The sequence below is a fragment of the Hyalella azteca genome, unplaced genomic scaffold (genome assembly GCF_000764305.2).
Source record: "Hyalella azteca isolate HAZT.00-mixed unplaced genomic scaffold, Hazt_2.0.2 contig5386, whole genome shotgun sequence".
In the NCBI taxonomy this organism is placed as follows: domain Eukaryota; kingdom Metazoa; phylum Arthropoda; class Malacostraca; order Amphipoda; family Hyalellidae; genus Hyalella; species Hyalella azteca.
This window is the reverse complement of record NW_025935579.1, coordinates 128,704-152,880: the sequence shown is the minus strand read 5'-3', so window position 1 is coordinate 152,880 and position 24,177 is coordinate 128,704. Positions and strand designations below refer to the sequence as shown.

The following is a 24,177-nucleotide window of genomic DNA, read 5'->3' as shown; positions in this document are numbered from 1 at the left end:
TAATTTTACGCGACTCAAACTCGACGACGACAAAGGCAGATACAGCAGGAGCGGAGAAAAACGAATTAAGAAGATTTATACGCAAAGATCTTGCAAGCATGAAATCCTAGGTAGCGCAGAAGTCCTTTTAAGTTGCAAGAAGATCAGCACAACAATGTTTGCAGGTCGTCTTCCATTCAAGTTGCAATACCAAAACTTCCGGCTTCAAGGTGAACGGGTATCCAAGTAGTGTTAATAAAAGCAAAATTGCGCTCGAGCGATTTGAGACTAATAGGCTCGGCGGGAACGCAGTTGATTTGCCCATGAATTCATGTTTTTGAATAATTGCTTGGGTTTGCTCAATCAGATATTCAGTATTTTTTTCAAATGAAAGCTCCCTAAATGCAAATTATTTGGAAATTTTAAACCGGATACATGTGCAATATCCAGAAGCCGAAACTTATCGTACGTAATTTCACTGAAAATTCTTTAAGGATGTTTATTACCCGCATATTTCAGATGTGCCATCGAATGTTAATAATTGATCTAGATAATTTTAGGAATGTGTATTATCAGCCCTGTTTCAGTTATTTCTATATCAAGCAGCTAATTCAACAGAAATGAAAAATTCAAAAGAGATGAAAAATTCAACAGAGATGAAAAATTCAGCAGGGATGAATAATTCAACAGAGATGAAAAATTCAACAGAGATGAAAAATTCAACAATAAATGAAAAATTCCACAGAAATTAAAAATTCAACAGAAATTCCCGGCAAGTTTCAAGCCGGAGTTGCATATATGAGAGACAAACAGGGGTTGTTTGGGTACATGGTGCTCGCCAACTTTGTGCAGCACCGTGTAGGCGATGGTCAAACCACAACATTCATACAATGGACACTTTTCGTGTACTCGCGACTTCGCCTGTTGAATGCTATGCTTTATGCGCTTACATAGTGCAGTGCAACATCCATTAACGAGAACAATGTGCTTTTTTCGGGATAGATTTTAGCTGCCCCTTTATACCATGCACTCGGAGGAAGTGCGGTGTACGAATTGCACTACTTTTCTGTACATGTTCACTTTTGAGCGTCGGTATGTCGAGGATATTCCCGCTTAATAATGGGACTCTTATATGAGAATAATTAGTGAGAATGTAGCTATGGTCAAATGGAATAATTTTTGAAGGCTTTTTCTTTTTGAAGGCTTTACCTAAAGACTTCTTGGTCTTTAGGTAAATTTTTTTAACTGATTTGCATTCGGTACATAAAAGAATTTCATTCCTTAAATTTACAATTCATTTCCGTTCAATACAGTATTCCTGCCTCAGAAATACAATAATAAAAAAATGCTGAATGCACTTCAAATATTACATTAAGACTGTCAAAAGAAAAACAAACAGTTTTTCCGTGCATTTCCCAGACATAATTCCGCAAGGACTGCATTGTTTGTACGACACCGCCGCGATCCCAGGCAGAAAGTCGACATCTTGCAATGACATATAATATAATAAATATGTTTTACAATAACACAGAGCGCCAGCAGAAGTCGTAAATAACTCTCTCTATAAATCCAATGGCGCTTTCTCGCTGGGACATTTTTTGGCGGGGCTCGCGGGAATTTAGGGCGAGTTGGGCGAGGGCGAGCTCCAGCCGAATTATGGTACCTGCTGCGACGTCGAGAGCCGCATTCTCGACAAATTAGATGCGATATCGCAAATCCCTTGGCCAATCACTTCACGCAGCGCACGTTAACCAAGGCAGATAACATAAAACGTTTCGTATTATTTCAGAGAAATCGTGGATTTGAAAACAGTGCGAATAATTTGAGCACGGCGGATTTATGCAGAAAAAATCTTACATATCTGCGGTATCGTCTGTCACAGCGAACAAAATTAGTTGATAAAAGACTTCCAATAATTTCGCGAGCATTTGAATATGGGATGCCAATTGTTATTTGATCAGACAGCAAGGCCGGCGAGATGTGAACAATGAAAGAAGTAATGTTTTGAGCTGTAAAAAAAATTCAATTACTGCGATACCTTGCCTATCGAAAATTTTATAGCATTATTTATTTGATGAATTCTTAATATGCCTAACAATTATTGTTTCAGGTACTGATCGATGTGCAAGCTGAAATTACAGTCCCTTAGAGCCCAACGTTGCTTAAGCGACAGACACACCGCGTGATACCAACTACGATGCATGTAATGTATCCCCACAAGAGGGTATCATTTATGCACCAAGCTTGGCTGCACGTACAACAAATGACCCGTTGCCTCGAACGGCTATACGCCTGCCGCTCTTCGGATCCAGCCACATCGCAGTGAGATGGATTGTTCTCACAAATGCCCAAAGATGTTATCACGTGAGCTTGCCGAATTACGCACGCTGCCAACAAACCAAATTACATTAACATTTTCATTGTGTGCAATACGGCTCGCTAGTGGCAGCGTTCTGGTACTAGGAACGTAATGCTAGGAGAGGTACAAGCTATATTGCTCCATATATCCGTCCCTTCCCGGGCTGCTGTTACACAATAGAGATCGTGTAATGCAACAGAGCTGTCCAGTCCTGAGGTCAGACCGCTCAGCTCCATTCCGGCGAATTCCACCAACATCAATAATTAGGAAAGAGTCTCATATTCTTTACACATTACCTACATTATTATTTATACTATCTTCTACATATAACAAAAATAGAGGAAAATATTATATTTTTGTTCTAGATATTAATAATAAAATATAATTGTATAACAGGATTAAGTTAAGAAATTTTTGGCTGTCAAGTCAATCATAATCAAGTAACGTAAGTTAATATACCATACGCAACTATATGAATAATATTGTGGTGTTTCCCGAAGCAACAATTAAAATGAGAGCAAAATTTGAATTGGATGCGCTGCAATAATAGTCCATGTTACTGTATTTGCTTCATTGTGCAAGACGAGAAATAACCAGGAAAAGCCGTCAACTCAGGCATAGAAGGGTCGCTGATTTTTCACGCCCTTTAAATATGAAGCGGAAAGTCGGAACATGAAAGTCTGCTGCCGGATCTCTTCCGCAGTGACACTGTAGCATTTTCAATATGAGGACTCAAAAATACACGCCATTCTGTTCGTTTCTTTCAGCTATCGTAGGATCAGTTTTTTTTCATTGCAATTCGGACGATATTGAACTCCTCCAGGCATTACCTACAGCAACTTTCTGAAGTAACTTCTGCCGAAGATATGGGAAAGAAATTACTCTCGTCTTCATCTAATGCTTTTATTTCTCAAAAAAATGAGGCATCTTCTTAGCACATTAACTGCAGAACTTAAATCAGTCCTTGTTTCACATTGACTCAAGAATAAAATTCTGAAAAACGAAAAATATTTTTAGAGGCAGGGCATAAAAAATGTCATGAGGCTGAAAAGATGATTGATGCAAGGATATAAATATTTTGTTAGCACCATTTATATAACTTACTAGGGATAATATTACTATAAAAAATACGAACATTACTCATAATGCATTTTTTCATAAGTAATCGACAGAACGCGCACGTAAAAAAGAAAAAAAGCACATTTTGTATCGATGAACTCATTTAACTCAGCAGAATGCAGATATACAAAACAAAACACCGAAAACCGAGGTTGGAAACGCGGCGAAATCCAATTTGCCCGACCCAATGCTTAATGAGATAAGCAAGCAACGAGATCAGCAGCTGCAGTTTAATCCATCCTAAAGCTCCATGCTAGCGCAGCTTCAAAATTATCAATTCATTTTGCGTGAACGCTTCCATAACAGTGAAGGGAGCTCCGAGCAGCGCGCATGCACCATAACAAAGTGAGACGCTTCTCATGTTTACGTAAATCTAACGTGGAAAGTATAGAAGCATTCGATAAATACAAATAGTAATAAAGAAGAAGATCAGAATTTGATGAATTATTTAGTTAAATTGATGGCAGAGATTAACAAGGTAAAATAACGGACGGGAAACGTAAATGACTCGCTATATATCCAAGGTGACATTTTAATTTTTGCGATTTATGAAAGTATAAAAGGGTATCTGATAAATGAAAAGCCAAAATTCAGACGAGAAAAAAAATCCCGATCAAACCGAAAAAGAAATAGAAAAATATTTAATTTAAATCTAAATGTAGAAATGAAACATGTTGGTTAACATTGCATCTACTATAACGACTTTTATATTGGCATTTTGATGCGAACTTTGACGTAATTTATATCTGGCAATGTACTAAGCTATAACAAATGGATCGAAAAAATGGACTGTAATTATCGTAATCATCTATTCGATGATGACATCTCTTTAATAAGTAATTACGACGCCGTTTTTTAATCACTAGGGTTCGAACAGTATTAACTGATAAGGAATTCTCTCCAACGCGCTAGTTTGTTCCTCGCATCCATGCAGTCTGACTCACTCGATCCATTAATCAGGATTTCCAGATCTGTCAATGTTTAGGCGACACATAATCAAGTGAAGTACTTGGATAATTGGCATCCCATTTCCCCTGGTTCGTTTAATTAAAAGCTCAATCGGTGCAATCCAGTAAGACCTCCTCCAGTTACTGACGGCAGATGCTTGCCGCTGACAGAGCTGTTTGTAACTCCAATGGAATTAGATTCAATTAGTGAATGCATGAGCGAGCGAGTCAAGAAAATTTCCAAATCAATCAGTGAACAGTGGAATTCCAGAGAATTTTTTTGATAAATCTAATCATGTTGCTATGCAGGACAACTTCTTAAAAAAAATTTCTTGTCGGTTAAAAGTAAAAATGTACAGATATAAATGAAAGCTAATAAGTCATCTTATGAATGAGAATTTGTGAACAAATGCGAATATATGAGATAATTTTTCAGCAAGGACTTACAATTGCGACAAAAAATCTAAAATCTTGAAGTTTACGCGAAAATTAGAGTTTTGATTGCATTATTCTTAGAACTATTGTAGATTGCATTCGATATCGGCTCAGGATTAGAGAACAGTGCCTATTGAAATGAATTTTGGGTGCAGGAATTCGATCATAGTGCATTGTGATTGTTGGAATCATCATATATTTATTAACACTGTCAAGTGTGGACATTAGAGAATCAGTTTGAAGAGAAGATGATCTGAGAGGGATTTCGACTGAGCTGAAAGATGGATCGAAATGTACAGGGCCTTTGGAAGACGAGCTTAACAGGGCTTTTCTGTTTAGTTAAGGCACACTTCAAGAGATTATCGGTCTTTGAAGCAGAAGATTTTTCCCTTGTATTCAATTAAGGCGGGGATAACGCGAAGCATAAAGCTAACACTAGCCCACGCAGAGCAGTGGAGCTTCGAGAGCTACGTTACACCTAGAATATCGGCTGCTAAAGAGCAAAATGATTAAAAAAAAGTAACTTGCCGTCTAAAAAGCAGAGTTCATCTAGTGCAGAGGTATGTGCGCTATGCACAGCTTGCGCGAACAGTGAATGAAAAACGGGAGTTCGAAGATTGATAAAACAAGAATGAATATATATCAATACATTTTATACATTATCTGTTCTGTAATGATAATGATGTCTATGATGATAATAAAAATAATGAGATATTTCAAGGGATGATTTAGGTACTTCTTATGGACTCACATCCGCACATAATTAATAGCAATTCGAATGATTTCTTTGATATACAGTTAGATGAGCAGATTCAATGAAATAAGACTATATTTGCTCTATCAAATTGCATCTTGCGAATGAACAAATTGAAATAATTTTCTAAATAACCCGTCTACCGGTAATTTGACTTCACTATATGCACTGACTGAATTCTGGAACGCCTGCATATATACATATGCAATAATTTTTCCGTATGTTGCAATAGATAATTAATAAATGAGAGGGGCAATATGTGTTGAACTGATGAAATGCGCTCAGTGATGAAATAAAAGTAAATAGAAGTAATCGTACGCTGTTATAATGGGTTATATATAAACTGCGCAATCGATAAGATAATTTGTAATATATACTACGACGAAACCATATGGCATAAAATCAAGTAATGATTGCAAAGGCATAAAAAAACAGTTTCAGTCGTCTATTGTACATATTCATTATCATTTTCTACTATTAGCGTTATCATATTTTAGGCACAATAACGCCAGTACTGTGTAAAATAAACTAGTGGTATATATGACCGAGCAGAGACAATGACATATACGTGAGCTGCCGAATACCCTTGCTAAGGAGAAGCTAGGATATGATTAAGATGATGTTATAGGGACGCGGTGTTCCGATAGATAAAAGCAGCATATGGCCTACACGAAGGATGGTAAGCAATGCACGCAATTGTGCATCTCATAGCAATCACAGAGCACAGCGCTTATGACCTGATGTTTTCGGGGCTAATATGCACATAATATTTTCACCGGTATTTTCTCCTATAACTCAGCCACCAGAAGGCGTTTTAAACATGTGAGTTATTAATGCATTATTTATTTCTAATGCTTGAAACACAATTAATTGTTGCGTAATCAAAAACATCGCAGAGGAAATTTTAGTCGTTGAATGACACACGCGGTCGCTTGATGAATCGATGGAAAAAAACTTTAATGAAAATTGAATCGCTAGCTATGTTCGCGTGCATTCGGAAAAATATGAAGTGGAAAGATTTTGATATGACAAAATGCAATGCGCGGCTGCAATACCGAATAGAATAGTGCGCGAACGAAGCCGAAGCTCGTCATAGCCATTGCGTCTGTTTCAAACATTGCGCGTTTTGGCGAACGCGACACAAAACGAAATTTGAGCCGCAAGTCCGAGGTCCAATGATCAAATTTTGGCGCGATGAAAAAAAACTCGGGAACACAGGCAAATATTTTAATAAATGCCAGGCGGCGATGTTGTGGCTTTTTCATATTGAGGCGTGAGATATTTTCGGGGGCAATGTTTGGGATGCTCGAGTTTGCTCATAACGTTGGAGGAAGGCTTAACGAGGCCGGAATGGCTCGTAATAACGCACAACGGACACCGACACTCGTTACAAATTACCTCAAGCACACCGCGAATGACCCGAGAATGGGTAACAACAACTGCCAAGCCTAATAACAATATACGGTTATTATGCCCTCACCGTGCCGTACGGCTGCTGCATGATATTCAATATCCACGTCATTGATAGCCACCAGCGGTGCCTTAACCATTTTTGCCCAATGACGCTCCACGAAATGAGATTCGACGCAAGAACGAGTCTTTGTTAGGCAACACCGAGGCGTTCACTATCAATGAATTAACTTCTTGCTCCTGGATTAATAACTCCAGCATTTAGCTTTGTAAACCTAAAAATAATAAAACTGACATTACTGAAAGTTGTAGTTCAAATATTATCCAAAATGATCGAGACAGGTATTTAATATGCGTGTGTATCAACTATAATCCCAGAAATGCTTCCTTTGTCAACACCGACGCGTTTATTGAATGCATGTTTAAACGAACTAAGCATTAAAATCAAATATTCAACCGAAAGAATCGAAGCTTTAAATAAAATTCACTAATATAAAAAATAAACAATTAAACCACTTTAAATAGTTTAACATCAAATCTCAAGTTTAATTAGAATAAGGATTTCTATGATAATCGAAAATTATTCTGTCTAGAAAAATGTTGAAAGTTACTCGCCAGTTTTATCGACACGTTAAATAAGTGAACGCAAACTTGCAAACTGAAACCGCCGCTGCTGCATGCAGATAAGAGAGCGTTGTTGGTCCAGCAAGCAAGCTAATTGCGCGGGCCGTGCAGGCTGTTCAGAAATAACATATACTAAGATTTGTTAGCTATTGCAGCCTTGTCTTAGTGTTTGCTATGATATTATTAACTTATTTAATATTGTGAATGCTTATAATCAAACAAAAAAATCGATAAAGAAGACCCGGACTCATTGGGAATTTTTGGAAGGTCTCTTAATAATTTTCTTCGAATAAGGAAACTAAAGGAAACTTTTAAAATGAATTTAAGTATGTTTTGCGCATCAGCAAAACTGCACGCGGCTTCCAGAACAGAAATCAATAAATTCAGTTGAAATTTTAAAATAAGCTTAAAATTTAGAGTTCTCTTTATTTAATAAAAAATTTTCTAGGAAGCAGTGAAGTAGATTTCTTCCATGCAATGTAAACCAATTATTTTTTCGAAATGAAGAAAAATAATAACAAAAGCGAGGCAGAACGTTAAATAACAAAATGCACGAATTATGTAAAGTTGCATGCGATTATGCATGAGGTTGAAAAAAATCCTCGTCTCTCATTCTGAAGTTAATTAGGCACAAGAAATTTCCGGGTCTGGTGACCATTTCGCGTCGGATGTGACGTCGAGCGGCCAGCAGCAGTGCATTTCACCGGAGAATATTGAGTCAGGCACCGCTGAAAACTGTCTCATTTTTCCATCTCGGCGGAAAACCAGGCATTTGGCCGTAAAATCGTAGGCTAGTTTTGAGAAGATGCCGAGCAACGTCTATGCAATCTTTCTGCTGCACCGACACAAGTAAGACTTTTGAGTCAGGCGCCGCACAATGCCGGCCCCAAGGTGCCATTTTCTGTCACTCATAATATTTCCTGCAGGCGCGCAAAACAAAAACATTCAAATTTTTAAGAACGACGTGAGGAAAAAACATCAAATTACGGTAACAATTGTGAGAAGCTACGGACAATCCACTAAGGTTTTCCTAGACGGCGTTGGATACTCGCAGGCGCACAAAGTTAAAAGCTCATACTTTTGCACCTCAATCTGCATGCAGGACTCTAAATGAGGTTCTAAAAATTTACACTACTCGCTTATGCGCATTAAAACTCTTTTTAAAAGTTTTTATGTATGATTTTAAAATAAATAAATATATCTCAACAATTTAATTTGTCGATTCAATTTGATTCTTGAAACGATGCAAACTAAAGTCTAACAATATAAAATATAGCCTACAGCAGGTGATTATTTCTCAAGAGAAACCGCAATTAAGGCGAGGAGAACATTGCGAGGGAACACCAATTCGTGTGCGAATTCAGACGCCTAAGTTCCATAGTCTCCCGTAAGTCAATTAATCGATTCGACACCATCAACAAGCATGCGTTAACAATAGCTGAATTTGTAGGAGACAACACCGACGTATCGGAAAATGTCCTCTTTGTACGACGGAACAAACTCCATGCGATCCTTTGTGAGGCGCCAACAATGGGCCTGAATTATTTGTGGAGCCAGGACCAGCTCCGGGCCTTTCATTTGAACCATGATTAAACTCATGATTGACCATCAGTAATCATACGAACTACTAAGAGCACATTAAGTTATTGAAATATGTTAGACCACAGGTATGATAAAAATGGCCAGAGTTGTTTCTATGTTGAATCCCGTGACATCCAGAGATCAAACGAGCACCAAGTTTTGAGAGACTTGAATAATCCCTGCACCGATGTTATTTCAAGCATATATACTCTTTCCACATTGGGAAGTTAGTATTGAAAACGTTTTGTTTAAAATATCAAATCCGATCATTATTATAATCGCTAGTGTATTCAGCTTCAAATACTCTATTTTTCGAGGATAGATACAATGATATAAATAAATATAATTTTTGTTCGATCGACGAGGAAAGACTTGGTGCATTGGCAATGAAAACGCAAGGTTAAATAATATGAGTGTGGCTAATCATCTTGGAAAAGAAGACCACAAGAACAATAATTTTAATCGGAGCCACAGGCAACAGAGAAAAACATCAAAATGCATGCTGGAACGATCGAGAGTTCCGCCTGCGTACAATGAAATGGCTTTCGCCATCACCGAGTGAAAGTTAAAAAGAGGATAATCATTCCACGGCAAATGGCGCATCTCCTTACAAAATACGAACGTAGCGCAGGCAAAATTCCATAGCTACATTCCCTTGGTATTGCGCTCGCGGATGAACATTTAATTAATGGACACTTGACGCCGCAAATGAACTCATAACTCTTGCGTAAAATGGTGATCAGCAAACGAGGCGATAGATGGCGCTGCATTTCTTGCAAATCGCGGAAACGCAGACTGGGATTTTCGCGACATCGGATGGCGTAATCGGATGTGGTGTTAGAGGGTATTTAATCATTTCAAGAGCGTGTATTTCACGAGTAGAGTTATAATACGATATATTATGTAGCTCCTATAGCTATCGACGCAGTTAAGAAAAAGGAGAGTGAAAAAACTTAGCAGATCTACATAAAATAAAAGGTATTGAAGTAATTTTGAACATGCATATGATTCGTGACAAGGACCCTACATGCAATGAAGCAGCCGATTCCATTTTAGTGATTGCTTGAATACTGGATTTTAAAGAACATAACATATTAATAAGCATATGCAGATGAAACATAATATATCACAACATAACTGAACACAAATCAATCATTAATATTGATCGTTAAGAATACGCTCTGCAACAAGGGTATTCTGTAGCATTGCCTTAGCGGCAATCCCAACTTAAAAGCAGTGTCTGCCGTCAATGCGTTCCGCATAGCCAGCAAACCTATACCCAGTCTACCAATTGTTAAACTTATGGTAACGTCCTCGGGGTTTCAAAAGTACAAGAACTTACCCTCCAGCACGAAAAACTTCTATTAAAGACGTGCTCCTTCTCTGAGACTTGCCTCGTTAGCAGTACAATAGCAAGTCACTAGGGAAGGCGGTAAATAATCGGGCACTTTGGGTTCGTTGGAAGCGTCGAAGTGTTCACGTGTTGTATTGACGCGAGGAACGCAGGCTATCATATTTTATAGAGGTGCCATCGACCGAGGGCAGACATCTTTTCAATAGTTTACCGATAGTGGCCTAACTGAGCTCAGTCGCTGCTAACCCACAATCTTGCTGGCGCTCTCAAGGAGCTGCGAGCCTCGAGGACTCTCCAGCTAACGGCACCGAGCGTCCGCAAACATTTCGGGAACACGGCGCTCGATAAAACGGAAACTACTTCGAATTTATGTAAATTTTAGGCAAAATAGACCGAGAATATCATGAATATCACATTGTTTCACCCATGGATTTGGACATTTTGAGGTTACGACAAATGAACAAATAGAGTTTTCGTGAGAAAGTTACGCTTATTACATAAATATGTGTGACTAACTAGGTTAATTGCTTCATTTCAGACATTATATAAACTATGCTAAATAATTTGGGGAAAATTCTTAACAATAATAATTTATTTGCATACAAATTTTAAATCCACATGACTTTCGACGATCAAACTTAAGTTATGATTGGACTGAAGATCATGATTTCGAGAGAACAAATTCAAGCGTGAACAGAAATCATTCAGACACGGATAACTCTATCGCAAAAAAAAACTGGCTAACAATTGTAAATGCCAGCTAAGAGCATGCAAGTGCATTTTAATTGCACACATCTCACTTGTTAACTGTCCAGTTCGCACCGCCATTGAAAGAAAAGCTATTCAAAAATAGTGCGAGTACAATTCTTTAACAGAAGCTATCAGTCTTCACAGTTCGTAGACGACAGGTAGTTAACTAAAAATTACTGAATGTTTTTTTAAGCTGAGCAGAGAAGAACTGGGAGAAAAAAATAGAATGAGCAGGAAGAAAAATAAAGCTATCCATATAAATGAAAAAATCTTATCCAGAGCAATTTCTGCTCAGCATATGCAGACATAAAGCATCAACTCGGTATTAAAAAACTATAGGAGAAATTAAACGATTCTTGCAAATTACAATACGATTGGAAAACACAACTCTCCCTACTTCATCAAATATTTAATCGCGGTCTTGAGCGTGAAAGCGAAAGAGAAAGAAAAGAGCCTCAAAGTCCATATCGAACAGCACCAAAAAAAACCAACGTCACTCAATCACGACCATTGCAAAGGCCAACGACTAACGAGGCCAGCAGGGCTAAAAATTCGCGTGTTTGTCGACAGAGTAATTCTCTGCTAAGTGCATGAATTTTTGAAAGCAATGATCGCAGCGATCCTTTGTTGCGATCATTTTAAAGCGGATATTGTGCGTGCAACAAAATAGCGCATGTTGCGCATGCAATTTCTTTCAAAATACGGTGTGCAGAACCAGTCTTTTGGTGGGAAAAATTAAGGTCTATTTCAAGTACACATGAGAAATAATGCTCCACAGTGACAACTACTGAATAGCGAGAACTATTAGCGAACACGCATTGGAACATGTGTTCCGTTACCACTAAGGAATACGAATTTAGCAGAATTCGTCATCATTCGATCCTCTATATCATCGAGAATATTTGCAAAGGATACAATATAGTACAAGTGAGTAAAATAAAAATTTACAAGTGAGTAGGATGAATTATTGAATAATTTCTACAGAAAGTATCAACGTAAGATAAAGGAAAAATGTGGTACTCACAATGTACAGAAAGTCTTGATATTTTCCGAGAAGACCCGACCTCGTTGGATACTTCGCATGTTATATCTTCGATGTTATTTTTCCGAGACACGTTTTCAATTACCAGTTGAGTTGAGTTCTGGTTAGATACCAGCTTATCTCCGCGGTACCACCTGAAAAAAGTGAATACAAAATGTCATCAATAGTATTAAAAAGGTATAGTGTGCACCATTCATTTAGCATCTTGTCAAGTTTTTTCTATAAAATGTACTTGTTAACTTGTAACTACGATGCCGCAACGATAATTACAAGTAACTTTAATTCAATCATAATGCCTTTTCACAAATCAATATAGCCTATAATCACGTCACAGTGCAATAATCAGTGATGCATCAAAGACTATTCACTTCACATAAATTTTTTCTATTGAAGGTTTAACTCAGCTAAAACGTTACTTTTTCAGAGGACCACGTGACCAAGAATAAATTCGATAATCCAATGAAATCATGCTCGATACCAGCACCAGAAAAAATAAGAAGTCTGGTGTGTTCGTTGGAAGAAAAAAGTTAGAATTTTTTCTTCTCCGCGCTTCAGTTCAAACCCAAGGAAGAAACGTTTTTGCTTCAGTTCAAACCCAAAGTAGAATCTTTTGGCTTCAGTTCAAGCCCAAGATTCTGCAGAGGCTAACCAGTCATGAGCGTAGCTTGTGCTAAGAAAAATAAAATTGACCAATCGTCTCAGTGAAAATTATTAAACGTTCAGGACAGAACTCACAAAATGCGTTATTCTTCGAAGACGTGAAAAGAGACAACGATTCTATATCGTAACAAGTTCGGAGTATCTTGTTAAAATCAGCATAAGTACTACATACCCAGACTGTTCACGCGAACATATGTTAATCTTTCTTCTAAACTCGTGAGTAGGTTTATTCATTGTGCTAAGTAAAAAGATACTTGCACAAAGAACCTCAGTAAGCGTTCTTACAAATCTCGAAACCGAACGTTGCGCAACTGATCAAGTATATTAATGTTTCGGGGTGGTAATGTCAAAAAATGCTTCTAAAATTATTTAGAAATATAATTAATAAATTTTTAGCGAATAACACAAAGGCCACTTTGAAAAGATTACAAACATTATTGATACTTGAACACACAAATCTATCACGCCGACTGAAGAGCCTGTAAGTTTACTCGGTGGAGGCGCTGTCCGCTTTACAGTAAACATGGATGGGTGTAAACACGCCGCTAACTTCCAACTTATCCGACTTACTGGCGGGGCAGTACGAATTTTATTCTAATTTCAACAGAAGGCAAAAATTTATACAACTGAGTTGCGGAAAATTTGGGGGCTTATATAGTCACATACTCTAAAAACAACCCATGCCACCTTGAGGTAGAGAAATAAATAATAAAAATTATAGATAAATTACAGGGCCCTCCAACTTGTTCTACAGTCATTCAGGACCTATAATAAGGCAAAGAAACCAAAAAAATGCACACCAGAAATCTCCTTAATGTCAAAATCCATTTAGAGAATTTTCTAATTTTATCTAAATTCTTGGGCGCTGTTTCATAAATTTTTATCATCATTGCTTTATCAATTTTTTCTGCAATTATTTCATGATAGTCCTACCTAAACTTGATGTTCAACATTAATTTCAACTTTGGTATTAATTTAACATGTTAATTCAATATGTTTTTTTTTTACTTTTGCATAATTTTTCTTCCTAACTAAAAACTAATAGAATTAAAAGGCTGGCAATTTTTAAGTTTATACACTAGCAGTATTCGTGAGGTTTGGTACAAATTTCACAGTGCTAAGTGAGATTATTCAAAATATATGGGGGAAAACAGAAATTTTTAGAGTCCGATATGTTGAGGATATTTAAGCATTTGATATAGCAGTAGGACGTTGTTTTAATGGTAATGATTGTTTTTATGCATTTATATCACTAATACTGATATACACTATAAATATGGCATAATAGTTAATAAAAGTTATTAAGTTAATAGCAGCCTAACTCCATATCGCCCACTTAATTTATCCATAGCACTACTTTCGATCCAGAACTTAACCCAAACTTAAATGGAACCACACGGAAAAATTCCCTCAATATAATGTGTACATATTTATACCGAGCGATCAATCTTGATCAACTTATGAACTAAATAAATAATTACACTGACCACAAGAATAAAAGCGACCAGGCACAGACGAGGAGAAACAAGGCTTATGTATCGATTGCTTTAGACGGCCATCAGCTCGACTTCATTTCTTTCAACGACAGTAAGAAAAATAACTTAACGACAAAGACCAACGACCCAACCGCAGAGAAAATGACAGGCATGATGGCATAGAAAAAGAACGAGCGCAGTAGTGTTGCTCTACAGGTTTTTATGAGTAATTCTTGACACTGAATACAAATGGAAAAAAATATATTGTATGCATCAAATTGCTAATGCTATTAGTTTGTGATTCAGTTAAACAACCATGAATAGCACGAAATTTAATGAAATAATTGCGGGGCTTACGAAATTTAGATTGGGTTTAAACTCCGCACTCTCAGAAGTTGGATTCGCGACTGACCAAGTAATAATAATTTCAGTGGAAACGGAGAAAAATCTCAACAAATCGCTCGCAATAGGAAAATTTTCTTTGTATTTTGAAGTAGCCCGTATTATTAGCCTGAAAATTTTCAATACTTGAAACTAATCGGTAGGTAATTTTGTATTAGTATTGGGCAAAATAATTCGAAATTTTGTATTTCAAATACGTTACATCTGATAATCATTATAAAACACCGAAGCAACCGGAAGCTCGATACGTGAATGAAATGTGATAAAAGTAGGCCGATTAACAGCGAAATTACGAATTTAAATGAGAAGTCCTAAAAGTTAATCATAGGCTAATCAAACATATTTTTATAGCGCATTGGCATATTTGACCAAATGTTTACTAATTAAATTGATGTTCAAATATTCACACAAAACTAAATGAACGCACCATATATTACTTGGCGAAAAAAATTAGTCAAGTAACGGATTAACGCGTCGGTTGTTAGCAATTGAAATTCGTTATTCCTATGATTAAATTATTGAAGGTTGGGCCAGGTAGAAAAGAAATAGAGCAAAACACCAGGCATAATATACGATGAATTATAACTTAGTTTTACTGCGCTGACCTGAAAGTTAGTAGAGCAGGATTGGCGGAAGCCTGACAGTTGAGAGTGGCAGTGTCGCCTTCCTTGTAGCCCGAGCTCGAGTGCGTGATGGTCACTTCAGGAGGATAGGAAACTTCCATGCGAACCTGAACATGAAATAAACGGTTTATTAGTAATTGAATCGCATTCTTTTCATTCAAGCTCAATGTGAATTTCTTTATACGATGCGCACAAAAAAATAATGTGTAGAAAGAATAAAAGTTGATCCATCTCGCGTTACTAGAGATTTCAAGATGTACACCAAGAATATTGTTGATTAAAATTGGCGAAAAATCGAGCTTAACGCTGTATTTACATCTTTATTTCGCTTACCGTACTCTACGCAACTGAAAATAAATCACTTTCCGAAGAATAATTTGGAGCCATTTTCTAATTATACTAAAAATAATAAATTATCAGTGTTCGAAGCAGTTTTAACTCCTGAAAGATAAAAGCTCTGCCATAGATGTTGAAATCAAAATAATAACAAAAGTCTACGGACATCGGTCAACTAATTTAGTTAACTCCGCAAGGACGACGCTGACGCAGAGCCTGAAATACTCGATTGCTCCAGCACAAGAATTATCTAAAATTGAAAAACTCTATATTAATTGGATGGTTTTTCATTGATAAATCGACTAATTTATATTAAAATTGCACGCAACTAGAGTGGAGAAAATTCAACTCGCAATTGAATTACGTGAAAGGTTCCGTGAGTAGAGACGAGGACGATGCTCAATAGCGAGGAGTGTTTGAACATTTAAGCATCGACCAGCTTCTCTAATTCATGGCGGTCGATAGGAACCAAGCTACACGTACTCCTTTACAGTAGTTATTATCAATTGTGTTACCGCCATGGTACACAGGGACAAAAATTTAGATCGGGATCCTTGACACGTTATCCTACGAATGCGCAACGAATAATACACTCAATGATACACAGTATAACACTTTAAACGATGTATTAGTATCAATAAAGTTTGAAAGTTTTGAAAAGACATTTCGAAGTTATCGATATAAAATATGTTTTGTGAAAATAATTGTATAAAATTATAAGGATTACCTGAATAATAGCGAATGTCCAACAATCACGCAGTTCAAAAACCACATTCCTAATGAAATTAAATGTCCATGGCTATGTTTAGAAAATGTAAATTCCTACTAAATATGTTAAGGTAATTAAAATCGGATTGAAATGAGTTCGAAAATTTGCATACATTCGAATAAGCCTAAGCACAACAACATCGTTTGTGTTGACAGGATCGATTTAATGTAAGTTTCGGCGTGACGTCCTATAATGACATCGCCTTCATTATCCGCATGACCTCTAATTCCTGTCAACACATTCCCAGCAAGGACACTCGATATTTTAAGCTCATAATTAAGCACAATAATTAGGTGACTCTTTTGGGCAGTTCTCTTCTTAACGATGTTGACAATACCCATCGACCGCCCGCTCGACACGAGAGACTGAGCAGCTTCTACGCGCTGCCCCGATTACACGCGCTCAAATGCACTAAAATAAAATCAACCAACTTAACAACAAGGAATTAGATGTTCCAAAATATTACATATTCCACTGAAAACCTTTGTTTTGATCTGAGAAACTTAATTAAGGGTCAATTTATCCGGGAAATGAATTGCCGAACAGGAATAAGGAATTTTTTGGAAGTATAGATTATAATTTTTCATCGACTCCTCAAGCAATATATACGACTACCTATAAGAAATTAAACATAATGCTGCTCATATCACAATTGTTATTCATAATGGAGGCGTAACTCAGACATTTCACGATAATTTTTGCAACAAACAATCCAAAATAGTCAATCAAAATAATGATTAGAAATAATACACTAATAATAATAATTGTATTAAACACGGGATTTCAGTTACTCAATATTAAGGTTCAAAAGTCGGGACATCATTTCAACTGAAGCCTTACGAACCTTCGAGCTAAGAGGCTGGTTGATGGCCGGGTTGCTGGCAGTGCAGGTAATAATAGCGTTGCACGTACCTGGGTGCTGAGAGGCTGGTTGATGGCCGGGTTGCTGGCAGTGCAGGTAACAATAGCGTTGCATGTACCTGGGTGCTGAGAGGCTGGTTGATGGCCGGGTTGCTGGCAGTGCAGGTAACAATAGCGTTGTGGTGCTCCTTGGTAGCCACGAAGCTGAGGGAACTCTTGGCGTCCTGCCTGTGGTTGTCCTCCAGCAAGTCGGTCGTGTACTCCACGCCATCCCTGAACTCCCGTCCAGCGCCATCCAACCATTGGATCTGTAACAATATTAGAAGGAGAATTATAGGAAATTATTTACGTAAAATATATTTATGAAAGCTTGATTATAGACTACAGAATGCTTCTTATTATTAAATGCATCTTATTAATAATTTATGAAGTCAAATGTATTAAGCACAATAGAGAATACAGAATCAAACTGAAGTAAACGGACAATCGTTACATATTAGCTTGTTTGGGATTTTGTGTTCAAGATTTATTTTTCATCACATTTCCACGTTTGCATGAAAGAAATAATACAGAAAATACTCAAAATATTGATAAGCGGTTTCATTAAACATCAATAAATAATGGAGACATTGTATAAAATTATACAACGATCTTGTATTAACCAATTTTGAAATTAAAATAACAAAAGGAAGACTTTGAATTTGCAGATCTTACATCTTCATCACAAACCTGTTTCATCCAATTCAACAACGTAATATTACATCTTTATCACAAACCTGTTTCATCCAATTCAACAACGTAATCTTACATCTTTATCACAAACTTCTTTCATCTAATTCAACAACGTTAACAAATGAACCCTGACCTCAGCTGCAGGCTTTCCTCCCCTCGACACACAGTCAATCTGCACCCCAGCGCCAGCAGTCGAGGTCACCACGGCGCCTTGGCTGATCTCAGGTCGCTCAGGCGGCACGTAGACCGTGAGTTTAGCGGACTGCGATCTCACGCCCGCCACATCCCCGACCCCGGTCACTTGGCACTGAAACTCAGCGTCGTCTTCAAGGGTAACTGGGCTGATGCGCAGACTGTAGTCACCTAGGGACAAATACACACCAACACCAACGGTTATGGTCGCTCGATTGAAATGAAACGCGGGGTCAATGCATATCGCTATGACTTGGGGCAGTGCCATGGCTCGCCATGGAAAGGCAAAATGAGGCGCGCAAAAATGTCTTGAAAATGGACGATACTTGCAGAGCGTGAAACGCAGCCTCAGTATCCTCATGAGGATCCTTTTGATTGTTTGCTTACGGGATTGGATCGCGCACGAGACGGTGTACATTGAGCTGGGAACACAAAGTACGTATATACTCAAGTCTCAAGAACTGAGCAAACGGAAGATATTAAAATAAAAAGATTACCGAGAGTATTTAACAGGCAAAGAATATTTATCAAAAAGTCTTATCTGTTGAAAAGAAGTAAACTCGACGAAGGAATATTTTTACGCGTCATTAGCAGGTAAGAAGGATAATGTGATATTAAGAAGGATGATTAAGTGTAAGAAGGATAATGTGATATATGAAAATATTAGACCGGTGGTATTCGGTATAATATTTTCAACGATGGATCATTGGATTATTCGAACAAAATGTCGAATTTTTATCGATAAATGTTAGGCAATAAATTTTGGCCAGCGTGGATAACAGCTTAGAAATTTGCTTCCAGCCTAATTAATTGATATGTGGAGTTTTAATAAAAAAGATTAAATCTCCACAGATATTAAAGCAATTCTTATCAGTGTTCCTATCTCAATATTAGGACCAGGAATATGTTTATGAATTTGGTTAGGAACGAAACGCAATATCACGGCAACATATTAAACAAGTCAGAGATTACTCACCCTCCTCATGGGATCCGATCATTTTGTATCTCTTGAATGCGGTAAGTTCTCTTTCATTTCCGAGGCCGAAGTCATCTCTAGTCCACTGCAGCTCGCCGATCATGTTGATAACGCGACATGGTAACACAACTGTAGATCCGATCACGGCAGTCTGAGGCGAGGGTTGATTTGCGAATCTTTGTCCGGTGACGTTGTCAGAACCTCTCCCTATCCTAGACCCTGATATTCCACCCACAAGAAGAAACGCCAACCAACAAGCCAGTAATAAATGCGCGAGCGTCGATGGTGTTCTAAATGAACTTTGCGCCGCAAACTTCGGTGGGAAAAAGAGACGTGGCTCTGAACTTGGGTATACTAGTCTATGATGAGCATCCTCGAGTTTATGTGAAGAAAATAAAGATGGTTCGGGTTCGCTGTCAGTCATTTTTCTTCGTCTTCTGCCTTCTGTGTATGACTCCCAGCAAGGTTTCTGGAAAGAAAAAAGGTTTTGTCAATTTTAGAGCATTGTCCCGGATCAAATCTGACAAGAAAAAAGTTTTATTTGGCGATCTAAAGCGTAGAATATTGGGCGAATTGTGAATCTTGAAATTAACCTACAAAAAAAGATGGCTACCGCTGCAATTTCTGTCAGAGAAATTCAAAATAATAAGTACAATTACTTGTTATCGCATAACCTGTACGTCGACACTGAAAACGAGCGGCTACCTACAAGGAAAAAATAAGATAATGACTCATCGGAATAAAATAAAAGTGTAAAACATGATACAGTTATGAATCGTCGACATCTCTTGACATTCCGTGAGGCATCTCAGGCCTGCAGTTCGGTAACGAACTCAATCGTTGACAGCAATTCCAGCTATGGAACTGACCGCCATATTCGGGAGCAATAGAATCCGGCGTTCATTCCACAGGAGCAATTATCGCAATTTAAGGCCGTCTTCTGGCAAGTAACGTATTTAAGTCGACATAAAAAGTGCGTAGGAAACAAAGGGCAGTATCGTCGCTATCAAGCAGGCAGTGAGAGGCTCTAAAAAGCCGAGCACCCCGTAAATGATAATTATGACCACCAAAAGTTTCCTGCAGATAAAAACCCAAGCCAAAGGGAGCTATTTTAGCGAAGGATTTACTCAAAATCCCAAGGCTGCTAAAAAGATCAGGTGCTCCTCTTTTGGGGCGCGAACGAGAGCAAAAGTTCACATGCTGAGCTTGAACAAAATTTCAGTAATTCGAGTTTACTGAAGCGTATAAAATTGGGTAAATTCCCTAGTAAAACTATTTTTTAGCAAGATATACATACGTATGCAAGTCATGTTTACATATGCATGACGAAATTAATTCGTCCAAAAACTGCCTACGAATAATATTGACCGACAATGTGCATAATCCTCATCAATGATATGCACTGCCCGTTGATTTGACGCAGTTAATCACAACTACAGCACGACTACCAAAACTCGGAATATGTTTTATGAATAAACTCATGTATATTATTTGAACTGAAATATAAGGTTCACCTCGACGTTCCAGGCTGCAGAGAAGTTCACCTCTACGCCTCAGCGTATGTAGTAAAAGGGAGCAGTATATTTTGTCAACATTACAAAACATCCTGGGAACTCAACGACAGATGAGCAAAACGCGCGATCCGAAAAGGAAAAATATTTCGCAAAACGCAAGAAAAATAATTCTTATTTAATTAAAAAATAACTGATCAAAGGAACTCCTGAGGCTCAGGAGAGTGGGATCAGGAAAACAACAAAAAAGCAGAACGATTAATTCTGTTCGCGTAATCCCAATTGGTTTTCTTGCTGAAAAATTGCGCCCAGAAGTATAACGATTTTCGAGAGAATAGCCGAAGAATTAAACCAGAAGAATTTATGGAGACAGATACTCGAACAAAAAGTAGTTAGGAAAATAGTGCTAACAACTTATAACAATATATCTTCACATGAAAAACTGCAACAGCCGTTATTTTCCCCCTGAAATGCGCAGTTAAAATGGATCCATATCAACCATATGTTGTGGAACCTCTATAGGTCTTGTAGTTGAGGAGGACGTTTTTGACGGGTACGGGTAGAAGAATGCTGCGTTCTAAGGATCCCTTTCAGCAGAGGCAGGAGGTGGAACTGCGACAGAGAGATCCTTGAGTGTGTAATGAGGCTTTAATGGATCTCGCCGCCACTAATCTCGCCAGATAATAATTACGCATCGATTGAGCGTCGACGAGGCCTGAGGCTTCCAGTCGTCATTACAGATGCCGACGCAGAATGGCACCGAGCAAGATCGTTCCCCAGGCACTAAATGGAGACGCAAAAATAATTGTTAACAATAGAGAACGTAAACCGGAATCCATCTTCGATTGCGTCAAGAATAAATAACTTATAGCATTTATGTTATGGCTATCTTATCTTTCGAGCATTTATTTCTTGAATAAATTTTAGGATGCCACGCTCTAAACATGGCACCAAAATCTTGACTTGACAAAGAACTATTCACATCGTTTATGAGAATTTTTTTGAAAAATGAAATTATATTTTCGTGGGCACAAACAACCTGTTTCAATTAAGGAACACATCTAATAACTTACGAATACATCATAATAATTTACAAATACATCATAGTAAACGCGAAACGGAATTGCAAATAGAAATAAAAAGAAGGTCTAACGGTTTAAAATAATTGGGCACGAGCGTGAAAATGACGCCAATTCATTCATCAAGCAACATGTTTAAGACCTGATACATGAGAGCGATAAGAATCAATGACAGAGTAAATAAAGCATACAAAACAAATGTCAAGGTATGAAATTAGAACCTGAATTAGAAGGCAGGCTCATCATATAGAAGCGCATGAGCAAAATTTGGTGCATCAGGCATCAGATTAAGCACTCTATCTTTAAGGATCGATGAGGCTCACATTAGGCGTCATCTTGTTACTTGCCATGTAATTAGTCAGTCTTCTCTTGGCCCAGAATATCAAGCAGGAAGCGAGAACCGCACGCGAGCGTTAGCTTCAGTCTACAAGCTAGCGATCTTTTCGTCTGACCGAAGAAAGAACAACGACGGACGTTCCAAAATAACAAATTCTAGATATACTATATAAGGCGGGAGAGAAATGATTTGGCCAGAAAAATTACATGCTTGTTGCGAAATAATTAAGCTGAGAAATAATTGAAAGTCAATAGTTTCTCTTTGTGTTAGTAACCAAAATTACTTTCAAATTTCTAACACTTTATTCATATCACCACGCTTGGATCAAGAACTATACGCTTGCTTGTACACGTCAAAGTCTCGACGCGTTGTCCCGAGCTATACATACATGGAGGCAAGCAGGGATACTCTAATAACATCGCGATTTTTTAGGGCTTCCTGCGCTCAATGATGATACGTGCAGCAAATTTGGGTTAATGACCTGGCGTCGCATGGCCCAATAAAGTCCCAGAAAAATATGAAGGAATGCCTCGGATGGCAAAACATGAACTACCTCATAAGTCGCAGGCTTTAGAGGAGCCGCGGCTTAGGTTACTGAAGTAGAAACGTTAAGTAGCGCTAATGATCTTCAATTCAAAATCAGTAATTAGTAATGTAACGATTCATATGAATGAATGGCTTCCTTATTGCATAAATCATTTCCCAGCTAATATTGACGAGAAAGGATATTAATTTGAATTATACCGTCGAAATTACTGACATCAACTTGAACGACTTCAGCAATGAGCTATTGAAAATTTATTAATTATGTTGTACCTCGAGGCATTATTAGCATATTATTTATCAAGATATTAAGTAGAAATGTGTAAATCATACGAATTGCACGGAACCACACTTGCTTGAATAAACGCAATAAACATCACGTAGTCACCATAGTGAAAGTAAAATGTTTTAGCCTCTGACACATCATTTAATTTTAATGCTACCCGAGAGATTTTTAAAAGATTCGGGCAGTCTTAATTAATTCTTGGTTATGCGGGAGAAAGTCTCGCGTTGACCGGAGCCGATTAATTAGAATTAAGACACGCCACTGCAATTAATTAAGACTTTTCTCTGGCACAGATTCATTGACACAGAATAAAACTAAGGAAAAATGGACGACGTATAAAGAGGTGCTGCGGGGTGTCAAACAAAATTATCTTGACAGGCAATTACAAACAAGTTGCACTACAAACCTTTGCGAGCGCCAGGAACTGATATATTTTAGAACAAATATTTAAAGAAGTCGAACTCACACTTTTTTCTATATATAATGCAATTATAATTATTTTCACTAAAGAAATTTATTAAATTGAGTATTAACGTATAGACTTCCAGAGTACACGAAACAGGTTTCAATTTCTTTGCATTCAACGGATAAGAAGGAGCATTGAAACATGAATACGAAGCGATAGTTATTTTTGCTATAGAAGAACTCTTAAGCACAAATGATTCCACCAATAGCCTTGAATGGCCATTGTAAGGTAAAGAATGAGGCAGGACGAGCTGCAATTTCCTTATATTGAACAGCGTGGTAAACTCGAAAAAATAAGACGAATCAAAATTTTACTATGATACCAACCATTACATTTTATTTTTGACGCGGATTCAATTTAACGTGGTCGGCGTTCGATCATGAAGTGATTTTTATTAATTATTAGCAAGTAAATCTTTAAGGAAGAAAACCAAGAGCCAATAACGAAATGAAATGGTAATCAAATGTCGCATTTTACCTCTCACACTTTCCATTAATTTTTACACGAGAATGACATTCATTTCTAAATTTGACTTCGACGCATGGAGACAATCTGGAAAAATCGACAAGATCGCG

The 24,177-nt window shown here is 37.6% G+C and overlaps 1 protein-coding gene across 1 annotated transcript in view; it reads right to left on the bottom strand.

Moving 5' to 3' along the window:
- Positions 1–19,845, bottom strand: part of LOC108668897 (irregular chiasm C-roughest protein-like) — a 47,066-nt gene extending 27,221 nt beyond the window's left edge. Inside the window, exons 1-5 of the mRNA XM_047880417.1 lie at positions 19,381–19,845; positions 18,346–18,575; positions 17,600–17,788; positions 15,497–15,621; positions 12,337–12,488 (exon numbers count right to left, since the gene is read on the bottom strand). Of these exons, the coding sequence (XP_047736373.1) occupies positions 12,337–12,488; positions 15,497–15,621; positions 17,600–17,788; positions 18,346–18,575; positions 19,381–19,804 (1,120 nt within the window). The 5' untranslated portion in view covers positions 19,805–19,845. The remainder of the gene's footprint in view (positions 1–12,336; positions 12,489–15,496; positions 15,622–17,599; positions 17,789–18,345; positions 18,576–19,380) is intronic.
- Positions 19,846–24,177: the final 4,332 nt, after the last annotated feature.